This window comes from Xiphophorus hellerii, chromosome 24 (genome assembly GCF_003331165.1).
Source record: "Xiphophorus hellerii strain 12219 chromosome 24, Xiphophorus_hellerii-4.1, whole genome shotgun sequence".
Taxonomy (NCBI): Eukaryota; Metazoa; Chordata; class Actinopteri; order Cyprinodontiformes; family Poeciliidae; genus Xiphophorus; species Xiphophorus hellerii.
Window position 1 is genome coordinate 11,509,659 of NC_045695.1, and position 14,711 is coordinate 11,524,369.

The 14,711-nt window shown below is 38.0% G+C and overlaps 1 protein-coding gene across 1 annotated transcript in view; it reads left to right on the plus strand.

Moving 5' to 3' along the window:
* Window positions 1–14,404, plus strand: part of cckbra (cholecystokinin B receptor a) — a 35,402-nt gene extending 20,998 nt beyond the window's left edge. Inside the window, exons 3-5 of the mRNA XM_032556908.1 lie at window positions 2,992–3,253; window positions 8,755–8,882; window positions 11,145–14,404. Coding sequence (XP_032412799.1) covers window positions 2,992–3,253; window positions 8,755–8,882; window positions 11,145–11,719 — 965 coding nt within the window. The 3' untranslated portion in view covers window positions 11,720–14,404. The remainder of the gene's footprint in view (window positions 1–2,991; window positions 3,254–8,754; window positions 8,883–11,144) is intronic.
* The last annotated feature ends 307 nt before the right edge of the window (window positions 14,405–14,711 follow it).

Consider the following 14,711-nt stretch of genomic DNA (forward strand, 5'->3'; position numbering starts at 1 on the left):
TGAGCTCATTGTAGGAGCTACTTTTCAGTGAAACGTTGGTGAAAACTTTGTTAAAGGGTTAATAGAGGAGCCATGTTGTGATGACTTCCTGAAGGCGGAGTTTCAGAAAGATCAGGAGTTTTTAAAGTGACAGAGACCCAATTTCAAGGCACTAAATTACAAAGTCAAATTTATTTTAAGTCATATTTCATATATGTGGCATTTTTATAGCAACTGAAGGTAACATGGTTACTTGGTTGTGCTATAAAATGGCACTATGTGCCTGGAAATTAAAACTGCCCCTTTAATAGTACATAATTTAAAATGCATTATTTTTGCTTTATCATGTTGCTTTAGCACCTTTTGTTGAACCCATATTTTGTTCTTCCATTAAACTTTCCACTAACAGCATTCTGTAAACATTAAGACAAATCCACATAATTTTCCAGGCCACACAACATGATTATTTTTTGCATTTGTCTTATGTAATATTCAAACTTTCAGCAAAAAAATATTTGAGGTTTTCATTAGCTGTGGACCATAATCATCAAAATTCATTTTCATAAATGGTTGAAATAGGCCACTCAGTGTGCATTCAATCTAAATGAGTTTCATTTTTTAAATTGATTTACTGTAACAAATTAACATTTCAATAATAATCTGGTTTATTAAGATGCAGCTGGGATTTTCCTCGATCTCTGTGTTCTTCAATCAAAGCTGCAGCTTCTCGTATCGATAGCAGATCAATATTGTGAATTTATTTCTTGGCAGATCCAGGATTAAGTGCTTGCTCTTAGTTGCTGTTTTTGTCACACAGGTATGGGCATGCTAATGCTATTTGTCTCGCCTTGACTCACTCAGAACACAGGCTGGGTTTACTCCCCCACTCCACTGCACGTCATCCATATTCATTCATGCAAATCCAGCTTGGCCTTGGATTGTCTCTGAACATGTCACATCTTTATTGAGAGGACAAAAAGTGATGTACATTCAATTAAAATATATATTGTAGTGGTGATGGAGGATATAATTGAACAAATGTGCTTAGTTGACATTACAGGGGTTTATATAACATTCATTACATCTGTTAAGATTTTTTTTAAAAGCCTTATTTTGGTTTGAAGGGCTCAGTAATTGATTGGTTTGGTTTCTTGTCCCTTTTATGGGCTAATTTAGTTCACTGTCAGCGCCTCACAGAAAAGCCTCAGCTGGCTGCTTGTTTTGGTGCAAAGAGAACTACTCTAATGACCAGACTCTATGCTCCTTAGGAAACACTGCAGTTCTCAGGAAAAGAGCAAGTTATTATCCTGAGGGGTTAGAAGAGCCAAACATAACAATAAAGTAAAACACACATGGTAATTAGGGGAAATCCCAAATCTGTGAGGAGATATTTATACAGAATGATCACTGTCTCTTTAAACAATGTGAGAAAGCCCAGAGTATGACGACTTTGGAAATCTCTGATTGGTTAAGTGAGACATTTGAGTTAATTGGATGTATTTTGAAGCCACACCAAGAACACTTTGTTATGGGAAAGCCAAAAGAAATCAGCTAAGATATCAGGAAGAGAAATCTAGAAATCTAGGTCATCATTGGAAACATTTTACCAATGATTGAAGATATCACATTCATCTGTTAAAACTATTTTATGCAAGTATAGACATGATGGGAATGTCCAACCATCATGTCTATAATTGCACAGGAAGGAGGTCCTGTCTTTTGGTCCAAAATGTGCAGATTGACCAAAGACCTTCTTTGGACACTGGGTGAAGCTGATAAGACAGTGTCATTATCTTCAGTGAAACTGTCCTGTACCAACATTACTCCAAAAGAAACATGAAATGCACACAAGGACAAAGATCTTGACTTTTACAGACATATCCTGTGGTCTGATGACAGTAACATTGAAGTGTTTGTTGGATCGCCAGCACCAAAAGGGGATGGTGCTGTTTTGATGCAAGAGGAACTGGTGCCCTTCATAAAATAGATGCCATCATGAAGAAAGGACATTATGTATAAATATGAAAGATTTGAGCCAGGAAGTTAAAGGTTGGTCTTCCAAATGCAGAATAATCCTAAGCATACAACCAAAGTGGTTACAAAGTCAATGTTTTGGTGTGGCCACCACAAAGCCCTGATCTCAGTCCTACTGAGACGGTGTGAGTAGATCTATCTGGCCAACAAATCTGAGTTCTACCAGTTCTGTCAGGAGGAATGGGCCAGAACTCCAGCTAACTATTAAGAAGAGTTTTTGGGAGGAAACCTAAAACCTTTGACCCAATTCATACATTTTAAAAGAGAATTATGCCTGATACTGACCAAATAAAGTTACCAAACAAATTTTCTAAAATATGTTTTCTAGGATTCAGCAAGGAGAAATAATTTGGGTAATTCTATCCAAGCTAAACCAAGAAAGGTCTGGTCTGACTTAACTTTGACAGTGAGAAAAAAATTAGTTTTTGTCTTTTTATTCAGCTCTAACTGTATATAAATGTTTCTACATCATGTGTCTTTGTGTGTATTGTCAGGATGACCTTGTTATTCTTCACTATCATGGTTATTGAATGGGTGTATTCATTAGCTGAGCTGTTGGGCTGAATCAGTGAGAAACTATTAAAATGTGTGATAAGAGCTTTTCTACTCTGGATGTTAAGCAGTTACTGGGATTTATTTTTTACAATTTATATGCAGAAGACAAAGACCATTTGCAGCAATATGAGACTCACATAACAGAGAATGAAGCTGGAATTAATTCATATAAATATGGAATATTTTCTCTCCAGACATCCATATTATTCAGATGTGACAAACTGGACCATTTTATCCTCTTGGTTACATTAACATTTATCTTGTTATGGATTTTTTTTGCATAAGATAACTTATTGATGGCATTAAATGAATAACTTACTATCTGAAGTGAAGTTTGAAATAAAATAATTTCAATGAAATTTGCAAATTTAAACAAAAAAAGAAAAAGGTAAAGAGTGCTAACCTCCTCTTTCCTACCTGCAGGCGTCTCTGTCAGCATCTCCACCTTCAGCCTGGTGGCCATCGCCATCGAGCGGTACAGCGCCATCTGTAACCCGCTCAAGTCCCGCGCCTGGCAGACCCGCTCCCACGCCTACCGCGTCATCGCCGCCACCTGGGTGGTGTCGCTGCTCGTCATGGTGCCCTACCCCGTCTTCAGCGTCCTCAAGTCCTTCCCCAAGGGCAACGGGACGGTGGGGAACATGTGCCGCCTGGACTGGCCCAGTGAGCAAGCGGAGCAGACCTGGTGAGAGCAGAAAATCAGAAAGATTGCAATTACTTAACAATCATTAGGTAGATTTGTCTCTTTAACCTCAGCAGGGAAACGTTGATGAAAGCTTGTGAAATATTGTTTCCTTTTTCCTGCCTCCAAATATGTGGAGAAAAAGTTGAAATTCAGTCAAATGATGTCATTTGCATGTGTGTTGCCGGTAGCTTTGTCTTCAGAATGGTGCAATCAGATGACTTTCTCCTGATTGCACACGTTTGGGAAAAGAAGTTGAAAGCTGATCAGCTCATTTTGGTAATTACGCTCAGATTTCCTGCTCAAACTGTTGGTGACTTGTGCCGACACGGCGAGTTTGACAAATTACCGTTCACCCATTTCAGCTTCCCAGTTTAAGAAAAAGACAAGGAACTTCATAGAGTCTGGTGTGAAAATGTATTTCCTCCATACAGAATGATGCAGTTTTTCTTTTTTTACCACCTTTACAAATAAGATCAAACTACATTTTAGATTAGACAACCTGAGGGAATACAAAAAGACAATTTCAAGTGATTTCTTAATTTTCTGAGGAGGAAAAAAAGCAATCCAAAATAGTGTTTGTTTTAGGTTTTGGATTTCTCTTTGTATAATTCTTTTAACTTATGTTAAAATCTGAGGTTTTATAGCATGAACAAACAGTTTAAGGTCATATCCACAGAATCTCAATTGGTTTTAAGTTTGGACTTTGACTAGACCTCCCCAAATCCTTCAATTTGAGTATCAAATTCTTACAAATGGTTTTGCAAACCTTTCTAGACTGATAGGTACACAAAATTAATTATCTGAATTTGCTTTTTAATTTGTAGTTTTTAAGATCTTTTAGCCTTAAAATATTTAAAAGCTAAAAACGATTATTTTTCAATTGTTTGATTTTTTTCTTAGATTGGTTGCTTTTCAGATTTTTTTAGCCTAATTAATGCTGTCAGACAGGTTTTATTGAAGTGATTTCTTGATTTTACCAATTTTGAACTGGTTGAGACTAGTGAAATTTAACTAAACTCTCCAAAAACAAACATAGTCAGTTAATGATTTAATAATAATGTCAGGTTGTTTTGGGTAGCTTTTCCCACAAATAAATAAAAGCCTCATTTAAAAAAATGCTTTTTATTTGTCTAATAATAAAATTAGCTTGGTAATCTGGCATGTTTACAACAGGAGAATTGTGTACCTGATTCCTATCACCTAGTTGCTCTACTGCAGCAAACAGCTCCTTTATCTGTTGCCATAACTGTGAACGGTAGGAACCAGAAAAAGGAGAGTCACTCCAGAAAGTGTCACAGTGAATTACATCCTTGAGTCTTTGTGAAATAGGTGGCTTTGAAGCGGAGTGATGCATGAGCCGCTGGCAGGGCTAACCCACAGCTGGAGCTGGTGACCTGATGCCTGACTACTACTGCGAGCCAGTCTCAGTTTGATTTCCTGTTGCCAGATGCTGCAGATTGAAGAAAGCAGATGGGCAGCTGACTGATGGTAGCTCTCATCATGTGATCATCAATGTGAATATGATGCTACTGGTGCTGTTCGAGGGGAAATTTTAAAAATAAATAGTAGTCTTAAATCTTCCTTTAATCCAAACAGAGCTGTGATGGATAAATGACTTTGACTCAAAATTGCAGCTGTGTAACAAATGATTTAAACGCAGCACAGAAACTGGTTTGTGGAGACAGATAATTTATCTATAAAGTGTTTTTTATTAGATCTGCAGATAGATGATTTATGCATTTAGAAACCGTAACTACATTAAGCCCCAACAGCATCACAGTTTTAAAAATGTATATTTTTATCTAATTTATGAGAATACAGTGCCCTAAAAAAAGGATACATTCACTTATTTTTTCCCGTACATTCAATGTATTTTAATGTGATAGAGCAATACAGAGAAGCATTCTCAGTAGAATTTAGTTCTGGGCTTTGACTGGGCCACAATAAAACACAAATATGATGTATTTGGGTTTTCTCTGGGAATCTAACTCTTAGAAAAAGGTCTTAACTCTTTAAGAACACTCTGGATGCTGCATCCATGTTCTGTTAACACATCATCTAAAGCAGGTGCTTTAATTTCTAAATCAGATGTTTAACTGCAACCAATAATTAACTCACTTTTTGCACCTGCACAATCTTAATTGCTGTGTTATTTTGCACCTTTTTGTTCTCAAGCCGGTATAAATGTGAGGACATTGGAAGGCTTCTGCAATATTTCTGAAAAGGTTCTTACATTATTGACATTTTAGACTGATGAAAGTTGTACAAGTTTGAATGGTTGTTCTCAAAGATAAATTGGAACCAGAAACTTTTCTTTTTAATATCCAGAATGGATGGCACTAAAAACGATAAAAGTGATCAAGATACTAATGTTTTTTTCTCTCACTATTACAATTTCCTTGTCATTTTAAAATGAATGTAATTGCCATCTACTTCCTACATTTTGCTGAGGAAGAGTAACATTTCTGGAAAAGGTCAGGAGAGAAACAATTACTGCTGTTGCAGTCTGAGCTTCTCTGTGTGAGAAAAGCCTTCAATTCATCAGCAACACCCCCCCCCCCCCCGTGGACCAGTAAAAGCTGCTTTGTTGCTTGGGAGATTCTGCAGGCCTGGATTAATACAGAAACAGAATCACAATACGTTTGAGCATCTACAGTCATAGACCTCTGAGATCCAGACGTAAGGAACGTTGGACCTTCAGGGGTAACACAATCAAGAGCAAAGCAGACCACAGCAAAACACTCTACTTCTCTCGACAGGCTTTTGTGTTGTAGCCGCCTATCAGGCCTCCGAACTTCAAGAAGTGGAAGAAATAATTAGTCTGGTTGGTGAGGTGAAGGATAAAAATGAATAAGGTTATGACAGAATAAATGCATCTCAAATCTAGGTAACATCGCTGTCTTTAAAATTACTTCAGCAGACAGGTTTTTCACATCAAGAGAGTTACTGAAGCAGGAACACTTACAGAATAAAATGCTACGTTCACATGTTTATCGCACCCGGCTGGATGGTACTAAACGATAATGTGACGTCGTAAAAACATGATCCACATGTGAAAATAACTACAGCACTTTGTTCCTCGGTTGAAAATAATTATAGCAAAATGGCAAAGAAGCAAAAATATGTTTTCCATGTGGAAAAGTTTCACGTCACTGCATGATTTAATTTTCAACATGCGAAACACATTTCACTGCTATATAGCTTTCACATGTGAAACATGTCTCTACATTATAGTTAAGTGAAACCAGTTTCACTCCACAACATCATGTTCACATGAAAAACACATATAACATATTGCATAGCTTTCACATGTGAAACATGTCTCTACATTATAGTTAAGTGAAACCTGTTTCACTACACAATATCATGTTCACATGAGAAACACATGTAACATAGCTATTACATAGCTTTCACATGTGAAAGATTTCACACTACGATATCATTTCCACATGTGAAACACATTTTATTATTCTTTTTCACAAGAGAAACAGTCTACAATATCATTTTCACATGTGAAGCACGTGTAACTATATCACATTGTTATCGCATGTGAAAAATGTCACTACAATTTCTAGCACATGTGAAACGCATTTCACTACCCAATTTCCACACAATATGATTTCTACCAGTGAAACACACTGGGAAGCCTTCCATGTCTAGAGTCTAGACCACTCTGCACATTTTAAAGTATTTCATATATTTCCTAAGTCATATAAGCCCTAAGGATCTCAAATTGGATTTTATACTGTTCACATATTGTAGTATCAAAACATAAAACAATGTTTCCAAGGGTAAATGTGTTTTATATGTAGGAGGAAAAGATGTGTTAAAATTAAGTTAACAGTTATCAAGTTTCATGTACAGTAGCAATAGGAGTTTTCTAGACATTTTAGTTTGTGTTGTGCTGTGATGAGCTCAGTTCACCTTTGCAGTCTTTGCAGGTGGGGAAATTATCATTATGTAAAGCAGATGAATAACAGATGTAAATTCTTTTTTTCCCTTTGCTGATTAGTTTAAACCAAAACACAACTCTGCTGGTTGATAATCACGTAGCTTTTGGGTGCTGTGGGAACAGTCAGATATCTATTAATATTCAATAGGTTTGTTTTTCTCTCCATCTATTCCCCTGCTTCACATCCAGCAGTCTCTCTACATTTAGACCAAACACACACACACATATGTATGTTTTATATAAATATATATATAGTTTTTGCACCCACTTGGGTCCCAGGAGGTTTTTGTCTAAAAGATATTTCACATTATCAAACAGCTAGCTGATGGAATACTTTGAAGTTTTCTCTTTAAACTAGAAATGAATAAGAGTTCAGAATGCTGCCCAGGAAGACATTAGAATATCACAGTGAATGAAACACAGCCTCTTCTTCTTTTATGTGCTGACTGATCTGCAAGGCGGACATCCTTCATAAAGAAGGGGATCCTCTGCATGTGACCAAAGGCTATTATTATTGATCAAAGTGGCAGCTGACCATCCTTTTTTGTATCCTATTAGTGCAACACCTTTCCAGTTTCCCTGATATATTAGCTAAACTTAATGGGCCTGTATTTGTAGAAACAAATGCGATTCATGATCAGAGAATGCTGGATGTATCTATTTAGAAAGAAGAACTACACAGACAGAAGTGCTACCGTCATATCTTGATAACTTTATATAACCCTTTCTTGTAATTTTTAGATGTTATTTTATTTTTGCGTCTTTATTCTGCTAATATTATGACTATATTCTCGTAATTAAACAATAACAAAAATGTTGTACAATTCACCAAATGGATGATTGAAATAAAATCCAAGAAAAAAAACGTATTAAATTAGTTTTAAGCCAATAGTCTATGGTTGTAATGTGACAGAACATGGAGAATTTCAAGGGGTCTGAAACTTGCGCGGCGCCGGATCTGGATATTACTAAAAGTAACATAAACTTTTCGTGGCTGAGCTCTGATGAGATTAGAAACAACTGTAAATGTTCCTCCGAACTGTCAGCAGAACCTCAAAACTAAATGACGGCTGATAAATTACCCATTGTGGTTCTGAAATTGATGCGCTCCGATATGCTGGACTTAGATTTGATGTCATATTTAACAAATGGCTAAATAGAAAAACACAGAACACAAGAGTTGGTTTTTTACTAATGTCACTCTCATCTCCATGTGGCGTTCGGGAAAGAAAAGATGGTCCTAACTACTGACAAGAGAGGATTCTTATGCAATCAATCTGCTTCGTAAATATCTCCCACTGAAGCTGACGTGAAATATGTTGATACATAAAAATGTTGCATCAGCAGGAACGCCCCCTGTGCTGTAAGTAAACATCTTAATAGGATGGAGTGTGTGCCGCAGTGCTCTCAGAGAGCAGTTTGGAGCCATCTGGACAGCCTCCAGCATGGCTGTGCAACACACGCTCTGAGGTGTTTAGGCTAGCTGAGAAAACTTTAGATTCACATCCAACTTGTTCAGCTCTGTGCCATGTGTCTCTCTCTTTTGCAGGTATGTTCTGCTGCTGTTTATTCTGTTCTTCATCCCGGGCGTGGTGATGATTATAGCCTACGGTCTGATCTCCAGGGAGCTGTACCGAGGCATTCAGTTTGAGCTGAGCCAGAACAAAGAGACCGCTGGTGAGATTCGTCACAAATCCACTCTGACCTTCAAAAAGCTCCTTGTTCCTGTTGATTTCACTAACCAGATTTACTCTGATTAGCTGTGTTAGAAGAAGAGATGAAAGGATTTACCTAAGTTTTTTACTGACGTACAATGGGATTCTTGTTAATTTTGCCTCAAGCAGAGACTGACATATTTTTTGAACACCCATAGATTTTGCACCTGTGACATCCAAAATTGCACTTTCTCTCCGTCTTCCTAATGCCAAGCCACACTGGAGCGCTATCTCACGCAGGAGCAAAAGGATAATCCTGTCTGGAAAAGCTGAAACAGAGTCGCGTCTGGCGAATTATACTTGCTCTATGTGTCAGGATAATCAGCTTCAACATAAACTAGACAGCAGTGAGTTCGTCAAGGCTGTGGCAGGCAGCAAAAAATAACCACCAGGGTCACACTTCTTACTCTTTTATGAAGCAGAAAATGACTAACATTCCATCTGAAACATCTGACATTCCTTCCTGATAACCACCCTGAAATACACAATTAATAAAACCGTATTACGTGTTTTAAAAAGCACCTAAACGTATATCTTATTCCAAAATTTGACATGTTACAACCACAAACTTCAATGTATTTTATTGGACTTTTATGCGATTGCGAATTAGAAAAAAAAGTCACATTTTCTTACAAACGTATCTAAAAAATATGATGTAAATTTGTATTCAGCCCCCCTGATTTTGGCCTTCCTTCTCGCCAACCTCCACCACAGTTTCGAGTCCAATAGGTCGTCCTCCAGTGGAGCGCTTCCACTAAAACTTGTCTCAGGTACTGATATATAGTGATTGGAGCTGTCCAAGAAGTTACGAGCAATTTACCATTTTGAAGTCATAACAATGTTTTATAGCTTCACCATTTTCAGCTTCTTTCTTTTCAAAACATTTTATGGTTCCACTGAAGAACAATAAAACAAGTTATAAATTACATTGCGTTTTATTAGCCACACATTAAACAAGAACCCACATTTGATCATTGTTGCCTTGTGACCGAGCTACATGGCGCTACATCAAGCAGAAAAATCCACATATCTTCAGCGGATTGTGTCTGGATTGTTCCTCTTGAATGACATTTGGGCTCAGTCTTTATTCATGGCAGTGTCCTTGGGTATAATTGGGAGTAAGACCACTTCCTCGGATTAAAACCAATCCTACAAATTGTAACACATGGTAGCTTCCAGCTTTTTCTTCCCAGAAAAATGCTTTTCCACTATAACTTGTAAAAGATAAATGATCACGTATAACTTTGCAACAACCTCTACTGTCCATCTTGTTACTTAATAATATTAATAAACATTATTTCACCAGGTTTGTCTCATTGAGATTAAAAGCTCTCTTTTATAAGAGAGACCTGGCCTCAGTTACCACGCATAGTCACAATAAACATAGATTTACCAAAAAAACAAATGCAAAAGGCCCCAAGTAAAACAATTGCACTTTACAACTTAAAAGTGATGGGATCTATCATGATCTTAAATACACTTAGAGACACTAATGTTTAAGTTTAAGCTTTGAATGCAAACTTTTCCATGAGGCTGAAGCTGAAAAACTAAAAGCTTTAAAGTCTTGAAAAGCACTTCATGAAATGAAATCAGACTTATATTGCACTTTTCAACACTTCTCAAAGACGCTTCACAATGAAATCAGTCATTCCCATTCACACATATATTCACAAACTGATGATGGAAAGCTACAGAAGTGGCCATTTTGCGCCATTGGTCCTGACCAGCAGGCGAGGCAGGTAAAATGTCTTGCCCAAGGACACGACAAAGGCGGACAGAGCAGGAAGCAAACCGGCGACCCACCGATTATAGGATGAACATCCCTTCCTGTCAAAATGCTACTGTTCGGGGCGTGCTGTGGTGGCGCAGGGGGTTAGCATGCCCCACGTTTGGAGGCCTTAGTCCTCGACGCGGACGTCGCGGGTTCGACTCCCGGTCCCGACGACCTTTGCCGCATGTCTTCCCCCCTCTCCTCACCCTCCTTCCTGTCAGCCTACTGTAGAAAAAATACGAGCCACTAGCGCCGTAAAAAAAAAAAAAAAAAAAAAAAAAAATGCTACTGTTCAAAAGTATCACCAAAAAGTATTGGCAGTTCTTGAACCTTTGCCACTTGATTGGAGTGTATTCTTAAGTATCAGTGATATGTTTATTAAATGCCTATACTTTGTTTGCTTTACCTATGTAAAAGTGTCCCAATCTGACAGTGTACCCGGTTCCTTCATAGGCCAGAAGAATGGTGTAGGCAGGGCTACGGCAGGGCCAAGTGAGGATGACGATGGCTGCTACATCCAGGTTTCCAAAAAGCCATCATTTGCTGTGGAGCTTCCCACCCTCTCGTCCTCAACGACCACCATCCTGAACAAAGCTGAGCGTGCCCGTAGCAACACTTCCAAGGCTAAGCTGCAAGCCAAGAGGCGAGTCATCCGCATGCTGATGGTGATCGTAGCTCTCTTCTTCATCTGCTGGATGCCCTTGTACTCGGTCAACACCTGGAAGGCCTTCGACCCCAAGTCCGCCGCCATCGCCCTCACTGGAGCACCCATCTCTTTCATCCACCTGCTGTCCTACACGTCGGCCTGTGTCAACCCCATCATTTACTGCTTCATGAACACGCGTTTCCGCAAGGCGCTGCTGTCCACGTTCGCCTGCTGCTGCCGCAACCGCCTTTGCCGCCGGATCTGGTGGCGCCGGAGGAGAGAGGGGGAAGACGGCATCAATGCCACCTCCATGGGCACATCGATGGTGACCTCCATGTCCAAGTTTAGCTACACCACTGTCAGCTCCGTTGGTACCTGCTGAGCCTAAAGGGGAGTGAGGTGGTCGTATCGGAGGCTGTCAGAAGGCATCGTTGAGTGCACCATCTGTTTTTTCAATCTTCCGTTTGTCAGTCCTCATCCTAATATGCTGTGAGTCACGAGCTGAGTAATATCCACGTTCTCATTTAAAGGCCTCTCTGAAAAGGTCCTGCTCAAATTCTGTGTGCATGATTGCAGAAAGCAAGGCGTGGAAAGTGCCGTTTCAACGTGGTGACATTCTTTTACCTCTTTTAATTGGCAGCAACCGCCTTATTGCATCCAAAAAGAGAACATCAAGTGCCTGTGCTCTTGTAGCTTTGTCTGTCATGATTTCTTGTTCATTTGGTGGAATGAACTTCTCTCGATTAAAACAAAAGTTACAAACTGTATACATAAATATCGTCTTTATGTTGTGAATGTGCCAATGAAAAATGTTTTGTCAGAAAAATTTCTCATTACACTTTTAGCTTCTTTTGAGTTCATTGCTGTGTAACACCATGATTTTTTCTGAAAGTCTGCTGTGCCTTACAAAGTATTAAAACCTCTTGAGCTTTTCCAGCTTCTGTCAACCGCGAACAGCAATGTAGCAAAACAAACTACCGCACAATTCTGGACATTAAGGAAAAAGTACACATTTTTGTTTTACAAATAAATATCTGAAAAGTAGAAAGTACTTTTGTATTTATCCCACCAGATTCAATGAGTAATTGAGATATATTGAAAAGTGTTCTAGTTTTATAAACTAACCGTATTTTAAATGTCTCTCAGCAACTTTCTCCTTGACCTGTGGCCATGGCGCTGTTTGTTCAATAATGTTCAGCTAAGTTTATATTTGTATTAAATTATTTATAGCTAGGATTACTAGCTTTGGGGCAATTGGTTGCATCAGATTTAATTTATGGGTGTCAGTGTGAAGGGGACAAATACATTACTGTTACAATACTGTTGTTCATAAACACATAAAAACCCAATAAAATTAATCAAAATTAGTGCCTCTAGCAAGACATAAAGGAAAAATTCAAGTTTCAGGTGTAACATCACCTTTGTAAGGCACTGCATTGTCATTCAGTGAATAATATAATTTATTTTCTAAAAGAAATCATTTGAACTTTCAGATATCCCTGAGCGCAACCTAGGTGCCCAGAATCATTACGTTGAAATAACTGAAGGCTACTGTATGAGCACGATTGTATTTGTCTGCTTAAGAAGAACAGCTAAGGAGAAGAGCTAAAGACAGCATGTAAATTCATAAAAGGCATTTCTACAAAAGGTAGAATTCAAATGTTTTGAATTATCTGAGTCCAAAAAAGGACCCAGAATAAAGTTTTCCCTTTGTCATGTTTCTCAAGCAGGCAATGCGAGATGTGTGATATGCTAGCATGTTGTAGGTATGCAGTGTATTATTCCATTGCAAATATCCACAAAGTTTGAAAACTTCATTTTTCCAATTAAAACTTTCTGTTACTGTCTTGTCTGAGCATCAAGCACAGCGTGGAACAGTTTATCCCAAAGGGTCTTTCAGGCATTGCAAAGGACAGACTTTAGGTGTGCTAGCAAGAAAGCTACAAAAGGAACATGTTGCTTTTCCCTAGAATGGGAGAGCGTTACTATAGGTTGAGATTGTGTTGGAACTAAAAAGAAGAAAGATTGGTCACTAGGATGTCTTTGCACTGGGTTTTTTATTTATTTTACTACAGTTTATCATGTTATTCTGCCAGTTTTATCTATACACTCTATTTTTCACCTGCAGTGCTGCCAGCATGATGGATATAGAACTACAGTAAAACATTAAATCACCTGATTTATTCAATTACAAGATAAGAACCAGACATGACTGCCTTTGCTGTAGCATTATGCTAGCAGGGCATGATCTTCATAGGCAGATACAACCTGATGGGATCCAATACAGCTGTGGCACTATGGGGTCCATGGGGTCAAGATATTGTGGCCATGCAGTGTATATAAAGTGTCTACTCCCTTTACAGTAATATGCCAGGTTTTTGTAAAGAGAAATGAGATAACGATCAATCATTTCAAAACCATGATATAATAAAATTATTTGTTGGAGGGGAAAAATTAGAATAAAAAGAGCTATGACTAGTTTCTGTGTTGCCTTTTTATCAAACACTCAGTTTTAATTACTGTTATTTCTAATTTTCTCCATTTATTGATAACTATCTTTACTGTGCATTTTTTGTACCCTTCTCCTTACTAATACTTTTGTACAATTTGGACATTTTTACCTGAAACTAAGAAATTACAAAGGATCAAAAGTCTCAATAGCTAAACTTTATTTCTGGTCCAAGTGTGAATTTAAGTAACCTGAAACTGAATCAAATAGATTCCTCTGATGGTGTACACACTTATGAAACCATGTCTGCTCCTTTCACATTAAAGGCTGACTTTTTATATCCACTGCGTGTGATGAGATGATCACGGAAAGGCTTCCCATTTTCAAAACAGTTTTGTGGGTTTTATTCAGTGTGAAGTCCACCTTAACATCAAACATGAAGTGCAGGAAGGGAAATAAATGTAAACATTAAATATTTGATGTGGAAAATGTGTGTGTATATGTCCATGATTATGTAGACAATGGTTGTTTAATGTTGTGCAACAGTGTTGTTGGTGTGCTAATGCTGTTGTGTCGACAAGTAATAATTTAATAAAAATGAAAGCAGAAAAAACTTGAGCTAAAACATTGTATTAAATTTATTTAAGTTTATCCAATGTAATTTAGTAGTGATGAATTGGGATCGGTAAACACATTTTGGTTCAACTGAACTTGGTTCTACTAAACTCTACAAGGTTTGGGTCGTTTTCCACCACCACAATGTACGCAAGTCCTCATGAAAATGCAGCCAGAAAAGTGACGGGATTTGTATGCAACAAACCATGTAATGGATTCACTCCAATAACTCAACCAGTTACAACATCCCCAAGCCAATCAATGACATGCAGTCGACTCACATCACATTTTCAGCTCATTTCATTTCAAG